At 38.4% G+C, this 22876-nt stretch overlaps 1 protein-coding gene across 11 annotated transcripts in view; it reads right to left on the reverse strand.

The window, feature by feature from the left end:
• The window catches only part of HECTD1 (HECT domain E3 ubiquitin protein ligase 1), an 86776-nt gene that overhangs the window by 61008 nt on the left and 2892 nt on the right, over positions 1-22876 (reverse strand). For all 11 annotated transcript variants that reach the window (XM_036093102.2, XM_078053535.1, XM_036093106.2 and 8 more), the window contains exon 3: positions 3356-3590. In XM_036093102.2, the coding sequence (XP_035948995.2) occupies positions 3356-3590 (235 nt within the window). The remainder of the gene's footprint in view (positions 1-3355; positions 3591-22876) is intronic.

Here is a 22876-nt window from a genome sequence, read left to right on the forward strand (position 1 = left end):
CAGCCAGTTAAGCGGCTGCCCTTGGCTCAGGTCATGATCCTAAGGTCCTGGGATTGAGCCCCACATCGGGTTCCTTGCTCAGCAGGGAGCTTGCTTCACCATTTGCCTGCCACTCCCCGTTTGTGCTCACACTCTCTCTCTTTCTGATTAAAAAAAATATATAGGGTTGCCTCGGTGGCTCAGTCAGTTAAGCATCTGCTTTCAGGTCAGGTCATGATCCCAGGGTCTTGGCACTGAGTTCCGCATCAGGTTCCTTGCTCAGTGGGGAGTCTGCTTCTCCTGTCCCTCTACTGTTTGCCCCACTTGTCTCTCTAGCCCTCTCTCTCTCTCTCTGTGTCAAATAAATAAAATCTTTAAAATATATATATATGTATATATATATTTATTTTAGAGAGAGGGAGGGAGAGCATAAGCAGGAGGAGGGGCAGAGGGAAAGGAGAGAGAGAATCCCAAGCAGACTCCCCACTGAGTGTGGAGCCCCACACGGGGAGTGATCCCATAACCATGGGATCACAACCTGAACCAAAATTGAGTCAGATGCTCAACCAACAGAGCCACCGAGGCGCCCCATATTCTTTAATATACTAAGTCTTCAAAATCCCAAGTGTATTTTATCCTTATAGCACATCTTAATTTGGGGTAGCCACATTTGAAATGTCCCATATGGCTATCGTATCAAACAGTGTAGGTTCAGATGGTGAAGCCGGCGTGGCAAGTTAAGCAACTAAAATAACTTAGCAGAAGTTTACAAAGTTCCTACACATGAAATCAATAAATAAATGCTTGCTATTACATTATTCATCATCCTCACACAATCTATGAATGTCAAAGCATGAAAAATTAACTTTCAGGGGCACCTGGGTCCTGAGATTGATTTCCGCATCGGGCCCCCCCCTGCTCTGCCAGGAGCCTGCCTCTCCCTCTCCCTCTGCCTGCCCTCCCCCTGCTTGCAGGTACGTGCGCTTGTTCTCTCTCTCTGTCCAATAAGTAAATAAAAATTTTTTAAAAATTAACTTTTATTTTCCAAATTATGTTGATGTTTAAGGAGTTCGGGTAGAACTAAAGAGTTAATAGGGTCCACAGATCTTATAGGCATACCAGAAAATTTAGACTCTATTCTTTAAGCTCGAAAAATGTGGGTTTTTTTGAGAAAAATGTTTTAAGCAGAAAAACAGTATGATCAGATTTCCAGTTAATAACTGGGAATGGGCCATAGGGAGAATATAGAGGTAAATGCAAAAAAAAATTTCAAGCATTAATATTTAAGAGAGGATGAAAGCTTAACTAAGGCAATAATAACAGAGACAAACAAAAGGAAATAAACTAGAAAATCACTTCATCATGTGTGGGGTGGAAAAAAGGAAAGAAAAGATAAAGCAGGGTTTCTGCCTACAGTGGGTAAATCTGATGCCAATTATCAAAATAACTGTATTTGTAGTAAAAGATCATGAATTCAGACAGCTATTGGAGCTGTCCAACAAGCCTTTGTATATGGAGTCTAGAACTCAAGAGAGAGGTCAGGTCTACAGATAGACATGAGGGCCATATACAAATGAATGGAATTGATGGTGATAGATGAGATTATCTAGGCAAAGTCATAATTTTAAGAAGGTAAAAAAAGAACCTTAGAAATTTAAGAATAAATTAATAACAATAATCTGCAAAGGAAACAGAAAAAGGGAGAGCAGGGTGTAAAAGACAAGAGTTTGAAATAGTATGAGTCAATGAATAAAGAATGGAGTAAAATTACAGTCCCAGAGGAAACATGAAGTATTATGATCAAGAGAGTAAGACAGAAGCGCACCTGGGTGACTCAGTCATTTGGGTGTCCAACTCTTGTTTTCAGCTCAGGTCATGAGCTCAGGGATGTGAGATCAAGCCCTGAGTCAGGCTCCACACTCAAGTGCGGAGTCTGCTTGAGATTCTTTCTCCTTCTGCCCCTCCCCCTGCTCGCATACTCACGCTCTCTAAAATTAATTAATTCATTAAATTTTAAAAAGAGAGAATAAGAGAAAAACAGCTCTAAACAGGAAAATAGATACCTCTTTTCTGAGTCTAGAGACAGAAATAAATCTACAGACACAGAGGCAGAAAATCAAGATATTAACACCTGTAACAGCAGCTCTCAAAGTGTGGGGAAGACATTTTCAAAGATCCTTGAAGTTAAAGCTTTTTTCGTAATACCAATACCATGACAGTAATTATCTTTTTCATTCTCATTCTCTCAGGAGTGTAAGGTGGAATTTTTGAAAAGCTATATGTGATATAGCAACAGACTAAATGCAGAAGTAGATACGAGGATCCGCCCGACTTCTTCTAGTAAGCCAGACATTATTAAAGAGACATACAAAAATGCTTAACAATGCTACTATTCTCATTAATTTTCCATTTGTTCAGGAAATAATTTTTTCATTAAAAATGTATGTTAACACATAATGAGTTTGTTATTTTCAGATAAATATATGTTCTAAATTTGTTTTAATATCTAATATAGTAAAGATAGAGATAACCTACATAAACAAAGGCTCTTTGAGGGCCCCTCAATAATAAGACTTGTAAAGGGATCCTGAGACAGAAAGTTTGAAAACTGCTGGCCTATGGCAGCAAGAATCTTAACAAGAATGAAACAGGAATCATAAACAAAAAATCAAGGATAGTCTAAATGTTTTCATCAAGTAGTTTTAATAAATTACTGACCCAGCACTGGTGCTTTCAAAGTCACATAAAGTTTATAATTAGTCCCACCAGGAATAAAACAAAACAGCTACTCTAAAGGAAGTATAAAAAAATAGTTAAATCCATGGGCCCTCGAACCAGACTTCCTAATTTCAAACTCCTAATTTTTCAATCCTGGCTCTGCCATGAACTACTTGTATCACCACCAACCAAGTTACTTAACCTCAGGATGCTTGAATTTTTTTCAAATAAAAAATAGAAATGCTGATATTAGCAGCACCCACCTCATATAAAGTTGTCATGAAGACTAAGTGAGTTAAAACATGTAAAGTGTTTAGCATAATGCCTGACTCTAATAATCAGTATTAGTTGTTGTCATTACTATTTTCATACAAAATCATTTTGGCTAAGAACAGGGATTACCTATCTCAAAAGTTACCAGGAACCCAAGAGCCAGCACAGAAGAGCATTATCAGTGACCTACAATTTTCCTTCGAAGATAAGACTTCTTTTCCCAAGCTATAAGGGATCCTCTTTGGTGCCACAAGGACCATGACTTCCACTGTTGTCAACCACTCTCAATAAAGTAAAAATAATGAAAGAATTTTCTTTTTTTAGCAAAATATATTTTTTATTCTCTAGTGATCTTCAAATGGGCCAGTAAATAATTAAGACTTACCTTTACACATTGTTCAGCTAAGTCCCGGCTAGTCCTGTTATTAAGCTCGACCACAACTAAACGATTACAAAGTGCTTTTATAGCTCCATCAACCCCAACAATCCTTCGGGTGCATTCTGCAGATACATCCAGATAGTATGTGATGGCACGGGCTGTCACCTCTAACACATTGTCTGGAGCACTTTCATCAAGAAAAATTTTGCAGAGGGCTGGTAAGAAAGTGCGAGGAGGACATCTGTAGTGAAAGAAATCATATTATACCACGGATTACTAAATTCTTCACATCAAAAATTAATAAAGTAACAAGTAAAAACTGTAACATATTACATCACATTCAATACTGTGTCTGCATCTGTATTAGGCAGTATTTCTCACATTGCTTTTGTTTCCAGAACAATACTCACATGCTAATTTCATAACTGCTGAAAATATCAAGTTACCAACAGTTAAAGGTAGCAGCATTAACTTGAAACCATGTTTAAAAAAAACATTCCTGGGGCACCTGGGTAGCTCAGTCATTAAGCGTCTGCCTTCAGCTCAGGTCATGATCCCAGGGTCCTGGGACAGAGCCCCGCAACAGGACCCCTGCTCCGTGGGAAGCCTGCCTCTCCCTCTCGCACTCCCCCTGCTTGTGTTCCTGCTCTCACTATCTCTCTGTCAAATAAATAAATAAAATCTTAAAAAAAAAAAAAAATTCCTATTCAATACTCAGCTCAAACATCAACTGCTCTGTAAAACCTTCCCTAACCTCCCCAAATCACTAAGTGGTACTTTCATGTTCCTAAAACCTCATACAAACAGTGCCCACACTATTTAATCTACCACTTTATTTCCTTATTTACATTAAAATGTCCTGAAGGCCAGGGACATTGTTCAATTAATGTTTTATTAGAACAAGTGGTGATCTGGGGTTTAACAGATAAGGATAAAACATACAAAAACTTTGTAACCTTTGTGGTCCTGTTTCCTCATTTGTAAAGCAAAGATAATATCTAAAAAATACCAACTTCATATGGATGATATGAAAATTAAATAAAATTATATATATTTAACACTTAGCTCAGTATACTGGCACCATACTGAACTAACTAACTTTAGTTCTCCTTACCGCCTATGAATAGTCTAACGCCTGCTATATAATCAAAAGCAGAATTTGTGAGGTACCAATAATATCCTTTATATTTTATCAACACTTAAAATATGAAAGACTATGACTTACATTTAGTAGAAATCTCAATTATACGACATAAAATACATTATTCTAACTTCTCTGCACAAACTAAGCTTTAAATGGGCTACAGATAACACAAAAGGTAATACTCTAAACGTTTTAGTGGAATTCTTTTTCCTCCAAATTTTAGTGTATATATCTTAGTAGCTTTTTAAGCTGTGTATTGGGACACCTGGGTGGCTCAGTCGGTTAAGCATCTGCCTTCTCTCTCTCCAACCCTCCCCCAACACTCACACACACTCTCTCTCTCTCACACATAAATAAATAGATCTTTAAAATAAAAAAAAAAGGGGCGCCTGGGTGGCTCAGTCGTTAAGCGTCTGCCTTCAGCTCAGGTCGTGACCCCAGGGTCCTGGGATAGAGCCCCACATTGGGCTCCCTGCTCGGCGGGAAGCCTGCTTCTCCCTCTCCCACTCCCCCTGCTTGTGTTCCCTCTCTTGCTATGTCTCTCTCTGCCAAATAAATAAAATCTTTAAAAAAATTAAAAAATAAAAAAACAGCAGCCATTTTAATATAAACAGGTAATACCTTAAAACGGTCTCTTCAGGGCGCCTGGGTGGCTCAGTCGTTAAGCGTCTGCCTTCGGCTCAGGTCATGATCCCAGAGTCCTGGGATCGAGCCCCACATCAGGCTCCCTGCTCGGCGGGAAGCCTGCTTCTACCTCTCCCACTCCCCCTGCTGTGTTCCCTCTCTTGCTATGTCTCTCTCCGTCAAATAAACGAATAAAATCTTTAAAGAAAATTAAAAAAATAAAGCTGTCTCTTCAGTTGTCGATTAGGGGTATTTTCACTCTTCTTATCTTTTTTTTTAAAGATTTTATTTATTTGTTTGTTTATTTAACGACAGAGACAGAGCACAAGCAGGGGAAGCAGCAGGCAGAGGGAGAAGAAAAAGCAGGCTCCCTGCTGAGCGTGGAGCCTGACCCAGGGCTCCATCCCAGGACCCTGGGATCATGACCTGAGCCAAAGGCAGATACTTAACTGACTGAGCCCCCAGGTGCCCCAAGAATAAACTTTTATTTTTTTTTTTCAAGATTTTACTTATTTATTTGACAGAGAGAGACACAGCGAGAGAGGGAACACAAGCAGGGGGAGTGGGAGAGGGAGAAGCAGGCTTCCCGCGGAGCAGGGAGCCTGATGCGGAGCTCGATCCCAGGACCCTGGGATCACAACCTGAGCCGAAGGCAGGCGCTTAACGACTGAGCCACCCAGGCGCCCCGAATTAATATACTTTTAAAATTAAACACAGAATTCTTCAAATCCCCACCAAGAAAATACAGAAGAACCTAAAGCTGTATGCATATACACACAGACAAGCACTTCAGGCTATAGAGAATCTCTAATTAGAATCACGAAAAATTTACTCCAAAATAAATTCAATCATTCATATTTTATTTCTGTATTTCTAATACAGACCTTATTTCCATATGAACACACAATGGAGGCAGATACAAAACTATGCTGGGCATATATTAGCATCATTTTAAAATCTCCATTCCAGGGTGCCTGGGTGGCTCAGTTGGTTAAGCGACTGCCTTTGGCTCAGTCCTGGAGTCCCGGGATCGAGTCCCACATCGGGCTCCCTGCTCAGCAGGGAGTCTGCTTCTCCCTCTGACCCTCCTCCCTCTCATGCTCTCTGTCTCTCATTCTCTCTCTCGCAAATAAATAAAATCTTAAATCTTAAAAAAAAAGGGCGCCTGGGTGGCTCAGTTGGTTAAGCGACTGCCTTCAGCTCAGGTCATGATCCTGGAGTCCCAGGATCGAGTCCCACATCGGGCTCCCTGCTCAGCAGGAAGTCTGCTTCTCCCTCTGACGCTCCTCCCTCTCATGCTGTGTCTGTCTCTATCTCATTCTCTCTCTCAAATAAATAAAAATCTTTAAAAAAAAAAAAAAAATCTTAAAAAAAAAAAAAATCTCCGTTCCATTTTCCCTTAAAATATAAAAATCAAAATTCACTAACTTACTCATTCATTCCTCCAAGGACTGAAAACTTATTACATTACCTGCAATTAAATTTTCCTACAATGAACTCTAAAGTTCAAAAGAATCAAAAATCACAAGGTCCTCTATCAAAAGCAATACCATTTTGAAGATGGTTATAAGAAGATAATTATAAACAAACACACTGGATCAGACTTCAAAAAATAATTAAATATTATCTGAAACAGATTAAGAAAACTTTGATTTCCTCTTATATGAACTGTTAAGTCAAGAGCTCAAAAGAGTTATCAGGCGGGCGCCTGGGTGGCTCAGTTGGTTAAGCGACTGCCTTCGGCTCAGGTCACGATCCTGGAGTCCCGGGATCGAGTCCCGCATCGGGCTCCCTGCTCGGCAGGGAGTCTGTTTCTCCCTCTGACCCTCCTCCCTCTCATGCTCTCTGTCTCTCATTCTCTCTCTCAAATAAATAAATAAAATCTTTAAAAAAAAAAAGAAAGTTATCAGGCAAAAATGTATATACAAAGATGGTCACAGTGACATGAACCATGTATCTAATAACAAGGGCATGATTAAGTATATGACACATCCATATGACAGATTATACAGGTTTTATGGAGGTACTTACTAAAAACATATTGTGATACAAATATTGTTTAATAAGAATATTAGGTAAAAAAAAAACCATATCCATTACGGTGTTCACCGTGTTAAAATATACAGAGAAAAAACTAGAGGAAAAAGTTAAAATGACTTATTACTAGATAATGCAATTACAGGTAATTTCTCTAAAAACTTATCTAAACTTTTCTGATTTTTCCAAATTTCTCATTCTCTAAACTTCTCATTCTCTAAGCTTTTCTGATTTTTCCAAATTTCTGAAACAAGTGCATTTTGCAATTCCCAGAAAATAAATTTAAAGTTTGGGGCAAGTCAACTACAGTAAGTTTATTATAGCCTATTTCTCCTAATGATTACAAACAAAAACCTTGGACAAAAAAAAGCAACTATCTGAGGACTCTGAAAAGTACACAGAAGATGGACTGGGGAAGGAAGTCAAAACTAAGTAAGGACCCATGATGGAAGTGAGTTTCAGGGGCTTTTTTCCTTTCCTCTTTTCTTTTCTGGTTTGATCCGTTGATGGGTCAAGTCTTCAAACTATGTAGCAGGAACACAGAACATAAACTCAGAGAAAACCAAGAAAGAGGGTGTCTGTGAGCCAGAGAGTGTGGGGAGAAATCCTGGGGCTTCTTATTCCCTGCCTGGCTCCCAAGGCTAGCCTCAGAGTTAAGCCTCACACTAAACCCTGAGTGACACATGCATAGTGCAGTAAAGACGGCATGAGCGTCTAAGGCGCTGGAAACAACTGGGAACTAAGAAAAGGAGCCCGTATGGTCAAAAGAGCATGAGAAGAATCCTGTTATCTTCTCTTTTTCTCTCACTACTTTCACCTTGGGGGCAGTCTAGTCTAGTCCCAGCACAAGGGGGAAAAAGAGTGGAGGGGGAGGTAGGTGGGAAGAAATGTAGCTATAACATCACGAAAGCCCCAGTTTTCTAGCTAGAACACCAGTAAAAAAGGGCTCCAGGTAGCCAAAAGATAGGGGAAATCTCAGAAAAGAAAGAGCAAAAAAGGATCCCCAACACAAGTCCTAAGCTTGCCTCCAAACTGCTCTGTGAAGGACAGAGCTGAAAAACAGCAGCAAAGACTTTGACAACTGAACTATGATATAATCCACCACCAAGTCCCAGATTATACTCTGAATGACACATGTACAGAGTAGACCCAAACACTGTGACAAAAGCTACAAAATCACTAACACTGGAACCACCACCCACAGAGGGCAAGATAGAACTTGCAATCTAAATCTAACCAGAATGACTGCATGCCAACACAAAATCAACATTATCTCCAGAGGATTGTTATAAAACCCAGAGTCTCACAATATCCCAAATATCTAAGATAAAATCCAAAATAACTTGAAACAGGGGTGCCTGGCTGACTCAGTCAGGACAGCATGTGACTCTCAATCTCAGGGTCATGAGTTCAAGCCCCACGTAGGGCATGGAGCCATAAAAAAACGTGAAACACAAAGAATCAGTACAATCTGATCTATCCAACTCAAGAAAAAGACAGTCAGGTGCCTGGGTGGCTCAGTCGGTTGAGCATCTATTTGACTCTTGATCTCAGCTCAGGTCCTGATCTCAGAGTCGTGAGTTCAAGCCTCACATTGGGCTCCACAATACACAGGGAGCCTCCTTGGGGGGAAAAAAAAAAGGGGGCAGTCAACAGATACAAGCCTGAGACAATCGATGTTAAATTATGGGGGGGGGGGGGAGAAACCAAACCAAAGCAAAGCAAAGCAAAAAAAAGAAAAGAAAAAAAAGAAAAAATTATGAGAGAGGATTCTCAATTAGTTATTATAACTATACCCTATGAGGTAAATGTGAACATTCTTGAAATGATTGGAAACAGAAGTTTTCAACAGAGAAATAGAAAGCATAAAAAAGAATCACATGAAAGTTTTAGAAATAAAAAGTACAGGGGTGCTGGGTGGCTCAGATGGTTAAGAATCTGCCTACAGCTCATGTCATGATCCCAGGGTCCTGGGATCAAGCCCCACGTCAGGCTCCCTGTTCAGTGGGGAGTCTGCTTCTCCCTCTCCCTCTGCATCTCCCCCTGCTTGTGCTCTCTCTGTCTCAAATGAATAAAAAAAAGGAAAGAAAGAAAGAAAGAAAGAAAGAAAGAAAGAAAGAAAGAAAGAAAGAAAGAAAGAAAGAAAGAGAAGAAAGAAAGAAAGAAAGAAAGAAAGAAAGAAAGAAAGAAAGAAAAGGTACAATATGTGAGTGGGGGGAAAACCTCACTAAATGGGCTCAAAAGCCATAAAAGATAGTCAGTGAGCTTGAAGACAGGTAATAAAAATTATCCAATCTGAAAAACAGAGTGAAAAGACTGGGAGAAAAAAGTAAACAGTGTTAGGTATCTGCAGGAACACATCAAAAAGTGTAACATTTGTGCCACTGGAATCCCAGAAGAAAAGGAGAAAAGAAAATGGCTGTAGAAGATAGATTTGCCAAAAACTGCTCCAAATGTGGTGAAAGGCATACAGATTCAAGAGCTCAGCAAACTTCAATTAAGACAAATTCAAAGACAACCAGGCACAGGCAAATCACAATCAAACAGCAAAAATCCCTGCAAAGGTAAATTTTTAAAAAAATCTTAAAAGCAGCATGAGGAAAAGCAACACAAAGAAACAAAGGTCAGAATAAATGCAGATTTCTCATCAGAAACCATAAAGGCCAGAAAACCATGGAACAGTATCTTTAAAGTGCTGAAAAGAATTGTAACCCCAGAATTTTATATCCAGCAAAAATACCTTCACAGCACAAATACAAAATAAAGACATTCTCAAATGAAGAAAAACTAAGAGAATTAATCACCAGCAGACTTCCCTAAAAGAAATGTTAAAGAGGGGAGCGCCTGGGTGGCTCTGTCGGTTAAGCGTCTGCCCAGCTCAGGTTATGATCCCGGAGTGCCAGGATCAAGCCCCACATCAGGCTCCCTGCTCAGTGAAGAGTTTGTTTCTCCCTCTCCCTCCTCCGGCTCTCTCTTTCTCTCAAATAAATAAATAAAATCTTAAAAAAAAAAAAAAAAAAAGAAATGTTAAAAAGGGGAGCCTGGGTGGCTCAGTCGGTTAAACGTCCAACTCTTGATCTTAGCTCAGGTCCTGAGTTGAAGCCCTATTATTGGGCTCCATGCTGGGTGTGGATCCTACTTTAAAAAAAAAAAAAAAGAGCGGCACCTGGGTGGCTCAGTCGTAAGGCATCTGCCTTCAGCTCAGGTCATGATCCCAGGGTCCTAGGATTGAGGCCCGCATCGGGCTCCCAGCTCAGCGGGGAGCCTGCTTCTCCCTCTCCCACTCCCCCTGCTTGTGTTCCCTCTCTTGCTGTCTCTCTCTGTCAAATAAATAAATAAAACCTTTAAAAAAAAAAAAAGAAAGAATGAAAGAAAAGGGCACCTGGGTGGCTCAGTCGGTTAAGTGTCTGCCTTCGGCTCGGTCATGATCCCAGAATCCTGGGATCCAGCCCATAAGGCTCCCTGCTCAGAGGAGAGTCTGTCCCATGTTCTCTCTCTCTCTGCCCTCTCTTTCAAATAAATAAGTAAAATCTTAGAAAAAAAGAAAAAGAAAAAGAAATGCTGAGAAAGTTCTTCAAAGTTAAAGAAAATGATACCAGAGACATACATGGAGCTTCAGGAATGAAGGGAGAGCAACAGAAATAATAAATATGTAGGTAAATATAATAGATTATTTTTCTCCTCTTAAACTGACTTTTGAAAGTGAAAATTTTAAGATTGCATCTTGGTATTTTCCATGTATGTAGATTTAAAACAACAAAAGATAAAGGGATCTACATAGTTGTAAGGTTTCTTCATTTTAAATGGTAAAACACTAACTCTTAGTTAAGTAATTAATCTTAATTAATTCCCAGAGCAACCATTAAAAAAATATAAAGAGAGCCAAAAACCAACAAGCAAGTTAAAATAGAATGCTACAAAATATTCAAGTAATTTGAAAGGCAGGAAAGAACAGAAAAAAAGAGAACAAAAAGTAAAATGTTAGACATATATCCAAACACACCAAAAATTACATTAAATGTAAATGGTCTAAACTCACCAATTAAAAACAGTCAGGTTGGACTAAAAAAAAACAAACCAGGCTGGATTAAAAAAACACAAGCCAACCATGTACCGTCTGCAAGAAACCCACATTATATATAATAACAGATTGGTTAAAACTGAAAGGATGGAAAAAGATAGATCAAACAAATACTATCAAAAGAAAGCCTGAAGGGCACCTGGCTGGCTCAGTCAGTGAAAACATGGGACTGCTGATCTTGGGGTTGTGAGTTCGAGCCCCATGTCAGGTACAGAGATTACTTAAAAATAAAATCTTTAAAAAAGGGGTGCCTCGGTGGCTCAGTCATTAGGCGTCTGCCTTCGGCTCGGGTCATGATCCCGGGGTCCTGGGATTGAGCCCTGCATCGGGCTCCCTGCTCCGTGGGAAGCCTGCTTCTCCCTTTCCCACTCCCCCTGCTTGTGTTCCCTCTCTCGCTGTGTCTCTCTGTCAAATAAATAAACAGAATCTTTAAAAAAAAAAAAAATCCTAAAAAAAAAAGAGAGAGAGAAAAAGGCAAGCAAGCAAGCAAGCTTAAGTGGCCATAGTTATGTAAGACAAAATAAACTTCAGAACATGGAAAATTACCAGAGCTAAAAAGAGAGTTTTCATAATGATAAAGCATTGATTCACCAAGAAAACTTAACAATCCTTTTAAAGTCATCTAACAAGGCTTCAAAATACATGAAAAACTGAGATAACTGAAAAGAAATAGATAAATCTACAATTACACTTGGAGACTTCAACATCTCTCTTTCAGTAACCTATAAAACAAATAGAAATCAACAAGGATATAGACTGAACACCACTATCAATCAACCTGACCTAATTTGACACTTACAGAACATTCCTCCCAAACAAGAGCAAAATATACATTCTTCTCAAGTGCATGTGAATGATTCACCAAAACTAAACCATATAATGGGCCATAATACAAACCTTAAGAGATTTAAAATAATTAATTTAAATAATAAAGTATATTATCTGACCACAATAGTGACACAAAAATATCTGGAAAATACCCAAATATTTCTAAATTAAGCAACACGCTTCTAAATAACACAAGGGTAAAAAAGAAACTTCCAAAGAAAATTTTTAAGTATTTTGAACCAAATGAAAATGAATGTATAACATCAACTAAAGCAGAAAAGAGAAATCTATAGTATTAAATGCTTATATTAGACAAGGTCTCAAATCAGTAACCTAAGCTTCCACCTAAGAACTAGAAAAAAAAAGAGCAAATTAAATTTCAAACCAATATAGAAGGAATTAATAAAGAGCAGAAATCAATGAAACTTGAAACAGAAAAACAAAAAATGAATTAAACCAAAAGCCACTTTATAAAGATTAATAAAACTGATAAATCTTTAGCCAGATTGATCAAAACATAAAAATTACCAGTATCAAGATGAAAAGGAAAATTATCCCTACATACTGTACAAACATCCAAAAGATAAAAAGGAATATTACAAACAACTCTATGCCCATAAATTCTAATTCACATTAGTTAGACCAATTCCTTGAAAGACATACCACTAAAATTCACTCAAGAATTAAATAACCTAAACGGTCCTCTATTACACAAAGAATTAATTATAAAAATGTTCAAACATACCAATTTATTTTCTTATGGATTGTGCTTTTGGTGTTTACCTAAGAAATACCTGACTAACCTAGGGTCACAAAGGATATCTCCATTTTCTTCTAGAGGTTTTATAGTTTTAGGTTTTATGTTTAGGTCTATGATTCATTTTAATTTTATTTTTGTATATGGTGTGGGACATGAATCACAGTTACTTTTTCTTTTTTCCACATGGATACCAATTGTTCCAGCACCATAAAAAAATACTATCCTTTTCCTCCAAACTGCCTTTGCACCTCTGTTGAAATAAGGTGTCTCGGGGCACGTGGGTGGCTCAGTCGTTCAGCGTCTGCCTTCGGCTCAGGTCATGATCCCAGGGTCCTGGGATTGAGTCCTGCATCAGGCTCCCTGCTCCGCAGGAAGCCTGCTTCTCCCTCTCCCACTTCCCCTGCTTGTGTTCCCTCTCTCACTGTGTCTCTCTCTGTCAAATAAATAAATAAGATCTTTAAAAAAAAAAAGAAAGAAAGGAAAAGAAATAAGGTGTCTCGGTATATAAGTCTATTTCTGAACTCTGCTCCGTTTCATCGATCCATTTTGCTTTATATCAGTACCACACTGTTTTGATTACTGTAGCTATATAACAGGAATTTAAATACAGTATTATTAGTCCTCTAACTTAAGTTGTTTTGGCTAGCGTAGGTCCTTTGTACTTCCATATAAAGTTTGAAGTCAGTTTGCCACTTTTTCCATCTTGTCAGATTTTTCTCTAACAACTGCAGAAGAAATGAAAATACACATTTACACAGAAATCTATATACTAATGTTTATAGTAACTTTGGTCATAATGACCAAAAATAGAAAACCAAATGTCTTTCAAAAGGTAAATGGATAAACCATCTACGGGGTACATCCATAAAATGGTACTACACAGCAGTTAAAAGAAAGGAACTATTATACACACAGTAACATAGATGACTCTCAAATGCAATATACTATATTTATGAAGCCGGACTCAAAACACTACACAATGTATATGGGATTCTACTTATACAACATTCTCGTAAAGTCAAAACTATAGCATCAGAGAACAGACCACTCACTGGTTGTCAAGCACTGGGGTTGGGGAAGGATTTAACTTCAAAGGGACAGCTCTAGGAACTGGAACTTGGGATGATGGAACAGTGCTGAATTTCAATTGTGGTGGTGGTTACACGACTCTGCATTTGTCAAAACTCGGAACTTTACTGTGTGTAATTTAAATAAATTTAAGAAAAAAATTAGTATCATGCATATGATAATCACAGCCCTCCCTGCATAGTGCTAAAAGTATACATCCATGGCACAAAATTTTATTTATAATTAAAGAGCTTTTCAAACTTTTAAATTTGCTAAAGATTAATCTCTTACATTATGGGCAGAATTATTTTTATATAATTAAACCTAGTACTATACTATAATACCAATTTATAGACCTAAAAGTAGCCTAATTAGGAAACATTAAGATTACTCCATCTATATGGAACTGTCAGACCAGTCAACCACACAAATGAGATTAAGAAGAAACTTCAGATGAATCCAAATTTAAGCAATGGTTTCCAAAATGCTACTGCAATGACATCAGAATCTTTCCCTGATGAAAGCAGAGATAAGTAACTTAAAACAAGAACAGGGACATCTGGCTGGCTTAGTTGGTTAAGCATCTGCCTTTGGCCCAGGTCATGAACCCAGAGTCCTGGGATCGAGCCCCGAATTGGGCTCCCTGCTCAGCAGGGAACCTGCTTCTCCCTCTCCCTCTGCCCCTGCTCGTGCTCTCTCTTGCTCACTCTCTCTCTCAAATAAATAAAATAAAATAAAAAACAAGAACAAAAAAGTTTCATGAGGTTCCAAAGAGAAATAATTTTCTTGGGAACTGTAATAGTTTTTATACTATAACTACAATACCCTTTTTCTAGACTATATCACTTGGACTTAGGCCAAGATTTTTGAAGATTTACAATATAAAATTTAACTTCTTTAATAAATAAAGGAAGTTATCTATAGTGGCAATATTTCCTTAATATGGTCTGTAAATTGGGCATTTCCTTTATTAAAGAGCTAAAACAAAATTTTAACTGTAAAAGTTAAATAAACTAATAAATTTGGTTTCATAAAGATAATAAATAACCTCTTTTGATCCATTTCATCTTTTATTTTTGTCCCTGCTCCCAGCCTTGAGTCTCTCTCTGTATTGCTTAACCCAAAATAACTCCTGGTGTAGCAGTTGAAAATTATGGCCTTCCCTCTCAAAGAAAAAGGAGTAAAATTCCAATATGTACACATGCCTTTCTCCAATTAAAACACACACACAAATCTGACTGCAATTCATTCAACAAATTATCTACTGAATAGACAGAACTTTTTTATGCCAAGTACTGTGCTAGGTATTGGAGGGTAGGATACAAAGATGAGTAAGACAGTGCTGGGCTCTAAGGAACTCAAAGGCCTAATGACACAATCAACAAGTATGCAAAGTATACATTATTTATAGCTACAAAGAAGAAGAGTGTTTTTTGTTTTTTTTTAATATTTTAAGGTGACAGGCACTTTGGTAAACTTAACAAAAGCTCACTGAAGATCATCATCTATGAGCCCCCCTTACAGAGAATGGTTCTTATCTTCTAGCACTTCTTTCTGCTGTCCACTGAAAAGAAGTACATAAACAGTTGACTTCTGTAAACAGAAATTACTTCCTTAACTTTTTAGGATTATATGTATTTGAAATAATGAACTTTCTCTATCCCAGGAAGGATCAGCTGTAGGGCTGATCAAAAAAAGTATTTTTCACTTCCCTATTACTCTGCCATGGGGTAGAAGAAAACAGAAGTTAATATGGAGAAAGCAGGTACATAAATGCAGGGGGGTAGGGAAAATATATACTGAATCTGTCACCATTTGTACTACAGAGAAGAATACAATGCTCCTCCTCTTACATGCTCCCCAACCAATTTCATGACTCCAGAAATGCTTTCTTTAGGCATTTTAGGCATAAATGAAAAGTAAGCACAACATAAATAACTTCTTCAGTTTGTTCAGTATCTGGTTATTAGCTATTAGCTATTATATGCCAGGCACTATGCTTAGCAATAGAAAAACAAAAGAAGGGGCACCTGGGTGGCTCAGTCGGTTAAGCAGCTGTCTTCAGCTCAGGTCATGATCCAAGGGTCCTGGGATGGAGACCTGAGCACCAACTGGCTCCCTGCTCAGCAGGGAGTCTGCTTCTCCCTCTGCCCCTACCCACTGCTCATGTTCACTCATGCTTGCTCTCGCTCACGCACATGCGCTCTCATTCTCTCTCAAATAAATAAATAAATAAAATCTTTTAAAAAAAGAAAAACAATAGTAGTATCTAGTAGTACTGTGAGAACGCAAGAGACGTCTTTGAAGGCATCTGAATCTTATCCATTAGGTAAAGACCCAAAGATTTTTTAAAATAGAGTGGTACAGTCAAATAATTATTTTAAGACTCAATAAAGCTGGGGGGGAAAGACCATGAAAAATATTTTAAGATATGACTCTGGTTATTGTTAGCTTGGAGACAGGGATATCTCTTATGAAGCCCCTAGCAAATTATAATTATTTCCCCATACCAATCCGAGATACTATCATTCTTTTTAATCTCCTACTTCAGGGAGGAAAAAAGGTCATCAGACAGAAATCCCTCAAACTTTTAACCATCAAACCTAAAACATCTACATCTAATCTCTCCATCTTCCCCGTTTTACAAGGAACACACTACCTAAAATAAAACCCATCTCTCCACCAGCAGATCAGAGCTTTGCTCCTAAACATAAGATTTTCTGACCACAGCTTCAGCATTATCTGGTAGCATACTAGAAATGCAGACTATCGGGCAGCACACCAGACCAACTGAATCATAATTTGCAGCTTAACAAGATCCCCAGGTGATTCACATCATGCACACTGAAGTTTACAAAGCACTGGTCTTAACAGAAGCCGATTTTCTCCCAGTTTCTCAGAATCCAAAACACTATGGATATTCTCTCTCCTATCTCTTTGACCTTTAAAAGACAAAAATCCCATACCCCCATTCCAATCTAACTTCTTGAAAAAGTTTTCCATGCTCCCTGGCTCTATTTCTTCATATCCTACTTACTCCTGGACCCATTCAAACCTGCCCCTCACCACCACTCCACTAGCTCTCATTAAGATCAATGTCCTTGACAATGTAGCTAAATCCAAAGGACACTTTCAGTGTTCACCCTACTTGACCTCTCACCACAATTCAACACAACTGTCCTTTCTCTTTCTGAATCACTTTCTTCCCATGCTGACATGTACACTCATGATGCAAAAGCAATGGTGGAAGAAACTGCTGGCGTTTCAGCAGGAATCAAGGCAAGGGCACTAAATTGTACTACTGGGAGCTGTATTCTTCACTGCCGAGCTCTGGCATTGGGGAGCTGGGAGCAGGCAGTTTCACTACAGAATAACCCTGATGACAGAAAAAAATTATTAATTTTGCTAAATCGCAACCCTTGAATACCTATCTTTTTAATAACCTACTTCAGGAAATGGGAAGTAAGTATAAAGCATATCTGCCTCCTGAAGAATGATGGTTGTGTCAAGGGAAAGCACTTGTGTAACTGTTGGAGAGCTCAACTAGACTTTTTTTCACCAACACCATTTTTACTTGAAAGAACTTCAGACAAACTGTGATTATTCAGACTTGGAAATCTGGCAAAGATTTTCTCAAAATTTAACGAAGCAAGACTTCCACTTCAAGGAAAACAACTGACAGTACTTACTGCCAATGATAACATTAAAGCTTTCAAGCAAAAATGACAATTTTGGAAAACTTGTATTTGCCACCATGAGCTAGACAGCTTCCCAATACTGAAACTTTTCTGATGAGATCAGTATTCATATTAAACAAATGTGAGTTTGTGATACTATAGAATGACATATGTCAACATCTGGATTATCTGTATAGCTTGATAAATCCATTACCAGTGCACAATTTTACAAGCTTAAACATGGGTTAAAAAAAAAAATCCACTCAAAGTACGAGACCAATATATTTTATGTAACAGGGTATAAAAAGCTCATTCATATGATTCAGAATCCACATTATAACTAACCCTTAAGAAACTATCACTTGTCCAGTTTTGGTATGGTATCAAAGAATACCCATAATTATGTTTAAAAAATCATTACAACATTCCTCCCTTTTCCAACTACATTTGTGGAGGATGATTTTTTCATATATTTCTATCAAAACATAATCCAGGGCGCCTGGGTGGCTCAGTTGGTTAAGCGACTGCCTTCAGCTCAGGTCATGATCCTGGAGTCCCTGGATCGAGTCCCGCATCGGGCTCCCTGCTCGGCAGAGAGTCTGCTTCTCCCTCTAACCCTCCCGACCCCCCCCCTCTCATGTGCTCTCTCTCTCAGTCTCTCTCTCTCAAATAAATAAATAAAATCTTTAAAAAAAAAAAAAAAAAAAAACCATAATCCAGCAGGCTGAATGCAGAGGCAGATATGAGAATCCAGCCAAATCCAAACTCATGATCTCAGCCCCTCAAAACTCTTCCAGTGTTCTCTCTCACTGAATGGCATCACCATCCATTATAACCTGAGTAATCCATGATATTTCCTTTCTCACTCTCTCATATCCAATCATTCAACAAGTTCTGACTCTTTCACTTCCTAAATCTATCTCTATCCACTCCTTCCTACTCCTATTACACCAAACTCTCTCTGGACCATAATCTACCAAGTCTAGAAGAATGTGTTCTTTCTGTCCTCTCCACCCATCTATTCTATTCTCAAAAGAGCAGGTAATGTTTTTGAAAGACAAATGTAATCATATCAGTCATTCTTTTGCAGTATTTCACTGCCTTTGCATTGCTCTTAAGATAAAACCAAAAGCTTTACTTATCATATGCAAAAGACTCCATTCCATCTAGCCCCTACCTCCTACGCAGCACTCTGGCAAACTTTCCTTGTCCCAGTCACACTAGTGTTCTCCAAGTTCCTCAATCCCACTTCAAATTCTTCACACATTGCCTCCTCTTTGAACACCCTTCTACCTCCTCTACATACTTCATCCCATAAACTCTTACTCATCCTTTGTATCTTTAGAAAAAACCACTTCTTCAAAGAAGGCCACTCGGACTACCCCTACCCTTCCAGGTCATGTCCCTTCTACATACTGTCACAGCACCCTACTCTTTTCCTTCATTGCACTTAGTAAATGTGTTTATAACCACAGTTTTATTTCTATAATTATTTAATATCTGCCTTCTCTATCAGACTACTAGGCACCATAAAAATAGAGACTGTATCTGTTTTGGTCATCACCTAACACCTGACATAAAGTAGGAAGACAATTTAAATGGTTAGGGGAACCTGGGCGGCTCAGTTGGTTAAGCCTCTGACTTTGGCTCAGGTCGTGATCTCAGGGTCCTGGGATCGAGACTCAAGTAGGGCTCAGCACTCAGCAGGGAGTCTGTTTCTCCCTCTCCCTCTGCCCCTTGCCCTACTTGTGCTCTCTCTCTCTCTCAAATAAAATCTTCAAAATCTTTAAAAGGTTAAAAGCTGGGGTGCCTGGGTGGCTCAGTCGTTAAGCATCTGCCTTCAGCTCAGGTCACGATCCCAGCATCCTGGGATAGAGCCCCGCATCGGGCTCCCTGCTCAGCAGGAAACCTGCTTCTCCCTCTCCCACTCCCCCTGCTTGTGTTCCCTCTCTTCGCTGTGTCTCTGTCAAATAAATAAATAAAATCTTTGGAAAAAAATAAATAAAAGGTTAAAAGCTTTGTCACTACTGTAGATATTTTTTACCTTTTACTATAAATATACAACAGGAAGTTTTTACCACTGTGTTCAACCACTTTGGAATCCAGACTCAAGACCTTCTTCCTTGGGATATCGCTCAAAGAATACACTAGGAAAATGATTAATGGTGGTTGCCTCTGAAATAATTAGCCAGGAGAAAGGAGAGGGAGAGACTTTGTACTGTACATCCTTTTGTGCCCTCATAATTAACTAAAATGATTATTTTTTGAGACTTCAGGCACCTGGGTGGTTCAGTCGGTTAAGCATCCGACTCTTGATTCAGGCTCAGGTCATGACCACAGGGCTGTTGAGATTGCAACCTATGCTGGGCATGGAGTCTGCTTAAGATTCTCTCTCTCCCTCTGCCCCTACCCCGCTTCCTCTCTTAAAAAAAAAAAAAGAAGAAGAAAAGAAAAGAAAAAAAGAGCCTTCTAGTACCTAAAAGTACTATCCCTAGGGCACCTGGGTGGCTCAGTCAGTTAAGCATCTGCCTTTGGCTCAGGTCATGATCCCAGGGTCCTGGGATCAAGCCCCGAGTCAGGCTCCCTGCTCCTCAGGGAGTCTGTGTCTCCCTCTGCCTCTGCCTCTCTCTCTCTCATGAATGAATAAATAAAATCTTTAAAAAAAAAAATTACTATACCTAATATCCCATTTTCTAGATCTTAGATTCTACCCAGAAAATATAACTTTTAAATTATACTACCTGAAGAGATAGTAGGCAGGATCTACAAGTGAGCAGGATTTACCTATTTATAATAACATGTACAATAATCCATTTTAATGTGAATGCAAACTCATTTGTAACTCATTAAATTTAACTATGATTAAATTTATAACATATTAAATTTAACTCACCTACGTATCACAGATGAAAGCAAAAACTCACCTTGAACTTGAATTTTATTTTCTAGAGCATTACCCTGTAAGTTCAGGCATTAATAGGAAGAATCACAGCTTCACAGAAAATGTACACCCCTTCACTTCAAACTGTCAAAACTCTCCAAAAAATGGAGAGCCACGTATAATATTAAGTTAAAGGAAAAGACTTAACTATTATGTGAAAAGCACTATGCTAGGGATTTCACATATATTATCCCTTTTAATCTTCACAAAAACCTGAACCCAAATCTATCCCATCCCAAAGGCCATTATTCTACCACATCATCTGCCTTTCCTGCCTAAAGAGACATATAACTATTAATACAAGGTAATAAGGCAAAAATGTATCTGAACATAGACATCTTTTGCTTTATTCAATATAAATAAGGACTGTTTACTAGTATCGTTTTTTTTTTTAAGATTTTATTTATTTATTTGACAGACAGAGACATAGCGAGAGAGGGAACACAAGCAGTGTGAGAGGGAGAAGCAGGCTTCCCACAGAGCAGGGAGCCTAAGGTGGGTGGGGCTCAATCCCAGGACCCTGGGACCATGACCTGGGCCGAAGGAAGATGCTTAACGACTGAGCCACCCAGGCGCCCCTGTATGCTAGTATCTTATGAAATCAAGTTGGTACAGGAAATTTTCACCAATATTCAAAATATGCACATCATCTTGTTTTTCCCCCTACCCTGTAAAGACTCTCCAAAATCGATCAGCTTCACAAAATAAAGTCCCAAAATAAAATTCAAAATTAGAAATGTAATAATATTAGTGGGTAAGCCCACTTTACCCAAAACACTTTTCACATACATTCTTTCCTTTAATCCTCCCAAGGAGCCTACTGCTATTCTACAGAGAAAGAAACTAAACTAAGGCTCTCAAAGGCTAAATGAGACCTAGCCGACCAAGAATCCAAGAATCTGAACCCAAGTCTCTGATACCACAGCCCATTCTTTTCATCTCACCATGCTGCCTCTCTGGTTTAAAAGAATCAAAACAATTTTTCTTGTGACAAGAAAATCTGACTATAGAACAAAGAGAGCAAACTGTTTTTTAAAAAATTGTCACAAATTTCATCAAACATGCGTTTTTTGATAGATAAATTACTGGTATGCTACATGAAACAGGGGTAACCATTCCAATTTGAAATAATCTTGTTATCTTAGTAAATAAAAAATATTAAGTCCACATCTGACTTCAGTTCATCTTTCATAAATTTATATCAAATATAAATAAGCCTAGAAGGGAAAATGGAAAGAACAGTTATGTTAGGATGGTAGGATTTTATATAGGGATGTTTTCTAACAAATTTTCGTTTAAGGGTACCTGGGTGGCTCAGTTGGTTAAGCGACTGCCTTTGGCTCAGGTCATGATCCTGGAGTCCTGGGATGGAGTCCTGCATGGGGCTCCCTGCTCAGTGGGGAGTCTGTTTCTCCCTCTGACCCTCCCCCCCTCATGCTCTCTCTCTCTAATAAAATCTTTAAAAATAAATATTTCCTTTAAAATTGTTTTAATAAGGTAACACCTTTTTTAACTGCCATTACAAATATCTCTACTATATATCAGTACTTAATAAAGATACAAAGCAATCATTAATTGGCAAGTATAACTTTTTATTTTTTAAAGATTTTATTTATTTATTTGAGAGAGAGAGACAAAGATAGCCACAGAGAGCACAAGCGAGCATAAGCTGGGAGCAGAGGGAGAAGCAGCCTCCCCACCGAGCAAGGAACCCAGTGCGGGATTTGATCCCAGGACCCTGGGATTGTGACCAGAGCCGAAGGCAGACGCTTAATTGACTGAGCCACCCAGGCGCCCCAGATAGTGTAACTTTTTTAAAAAACCGAAAGTAATTCTCAGGTAATGAAGACCCTCTAATGAAATCTATGAATACTCAAAAATCTACTTTACTTTTCTATGAATCCTGCTAAAATAAGTATCAACAGGGGGGCTAGGTTATTATGCATTCAAAGTTTGTTAATAACAAAAACTAGTTGACATGAATGGGCCATTAATAAATTGTGATTTGGGGTTGGGGGGATGGGTTAACTGATGAATCACTAAATTCTACCCTGGAAACTAATACTATACTACATGTTAACTAATTTGAATTCAAATAAAATCTTGAAAGAAAACAAAAATAAAAAATAGTGATTTGAAACTTTGTTTATAAGGATTTTTATCCTAAGATTTTTATTGTCTTATGGGATTTATAACTAAGAATTATTAACTTTATTAATTCATCTTCATTAATTATTCATTTAAAAATGAAAACAATTAAAAATACTTTGTCAGTTTTGGGGTGCCTGGGTGGCTCAATTGGTTAAGCAGCTGCTTTTGGCTCGGGTCATGATCCCTGGGTCCTGGGATTGGATCGAGCCCCAAGAC

Source organism: Halichoerus grypus, chromosome 8 (assembly GCF_964656455.1).
Source record: "Halichoerus grypus chromosome 8, mHalGry1.hap1.1, whole genome shotgun sequence".
NCBI classification, from domain to species: Eukaryota; Metazoa; Chordata; class Mammalia; order Carnivora; family Phocidae; genus Halichoerus; species Halichoerus grypus.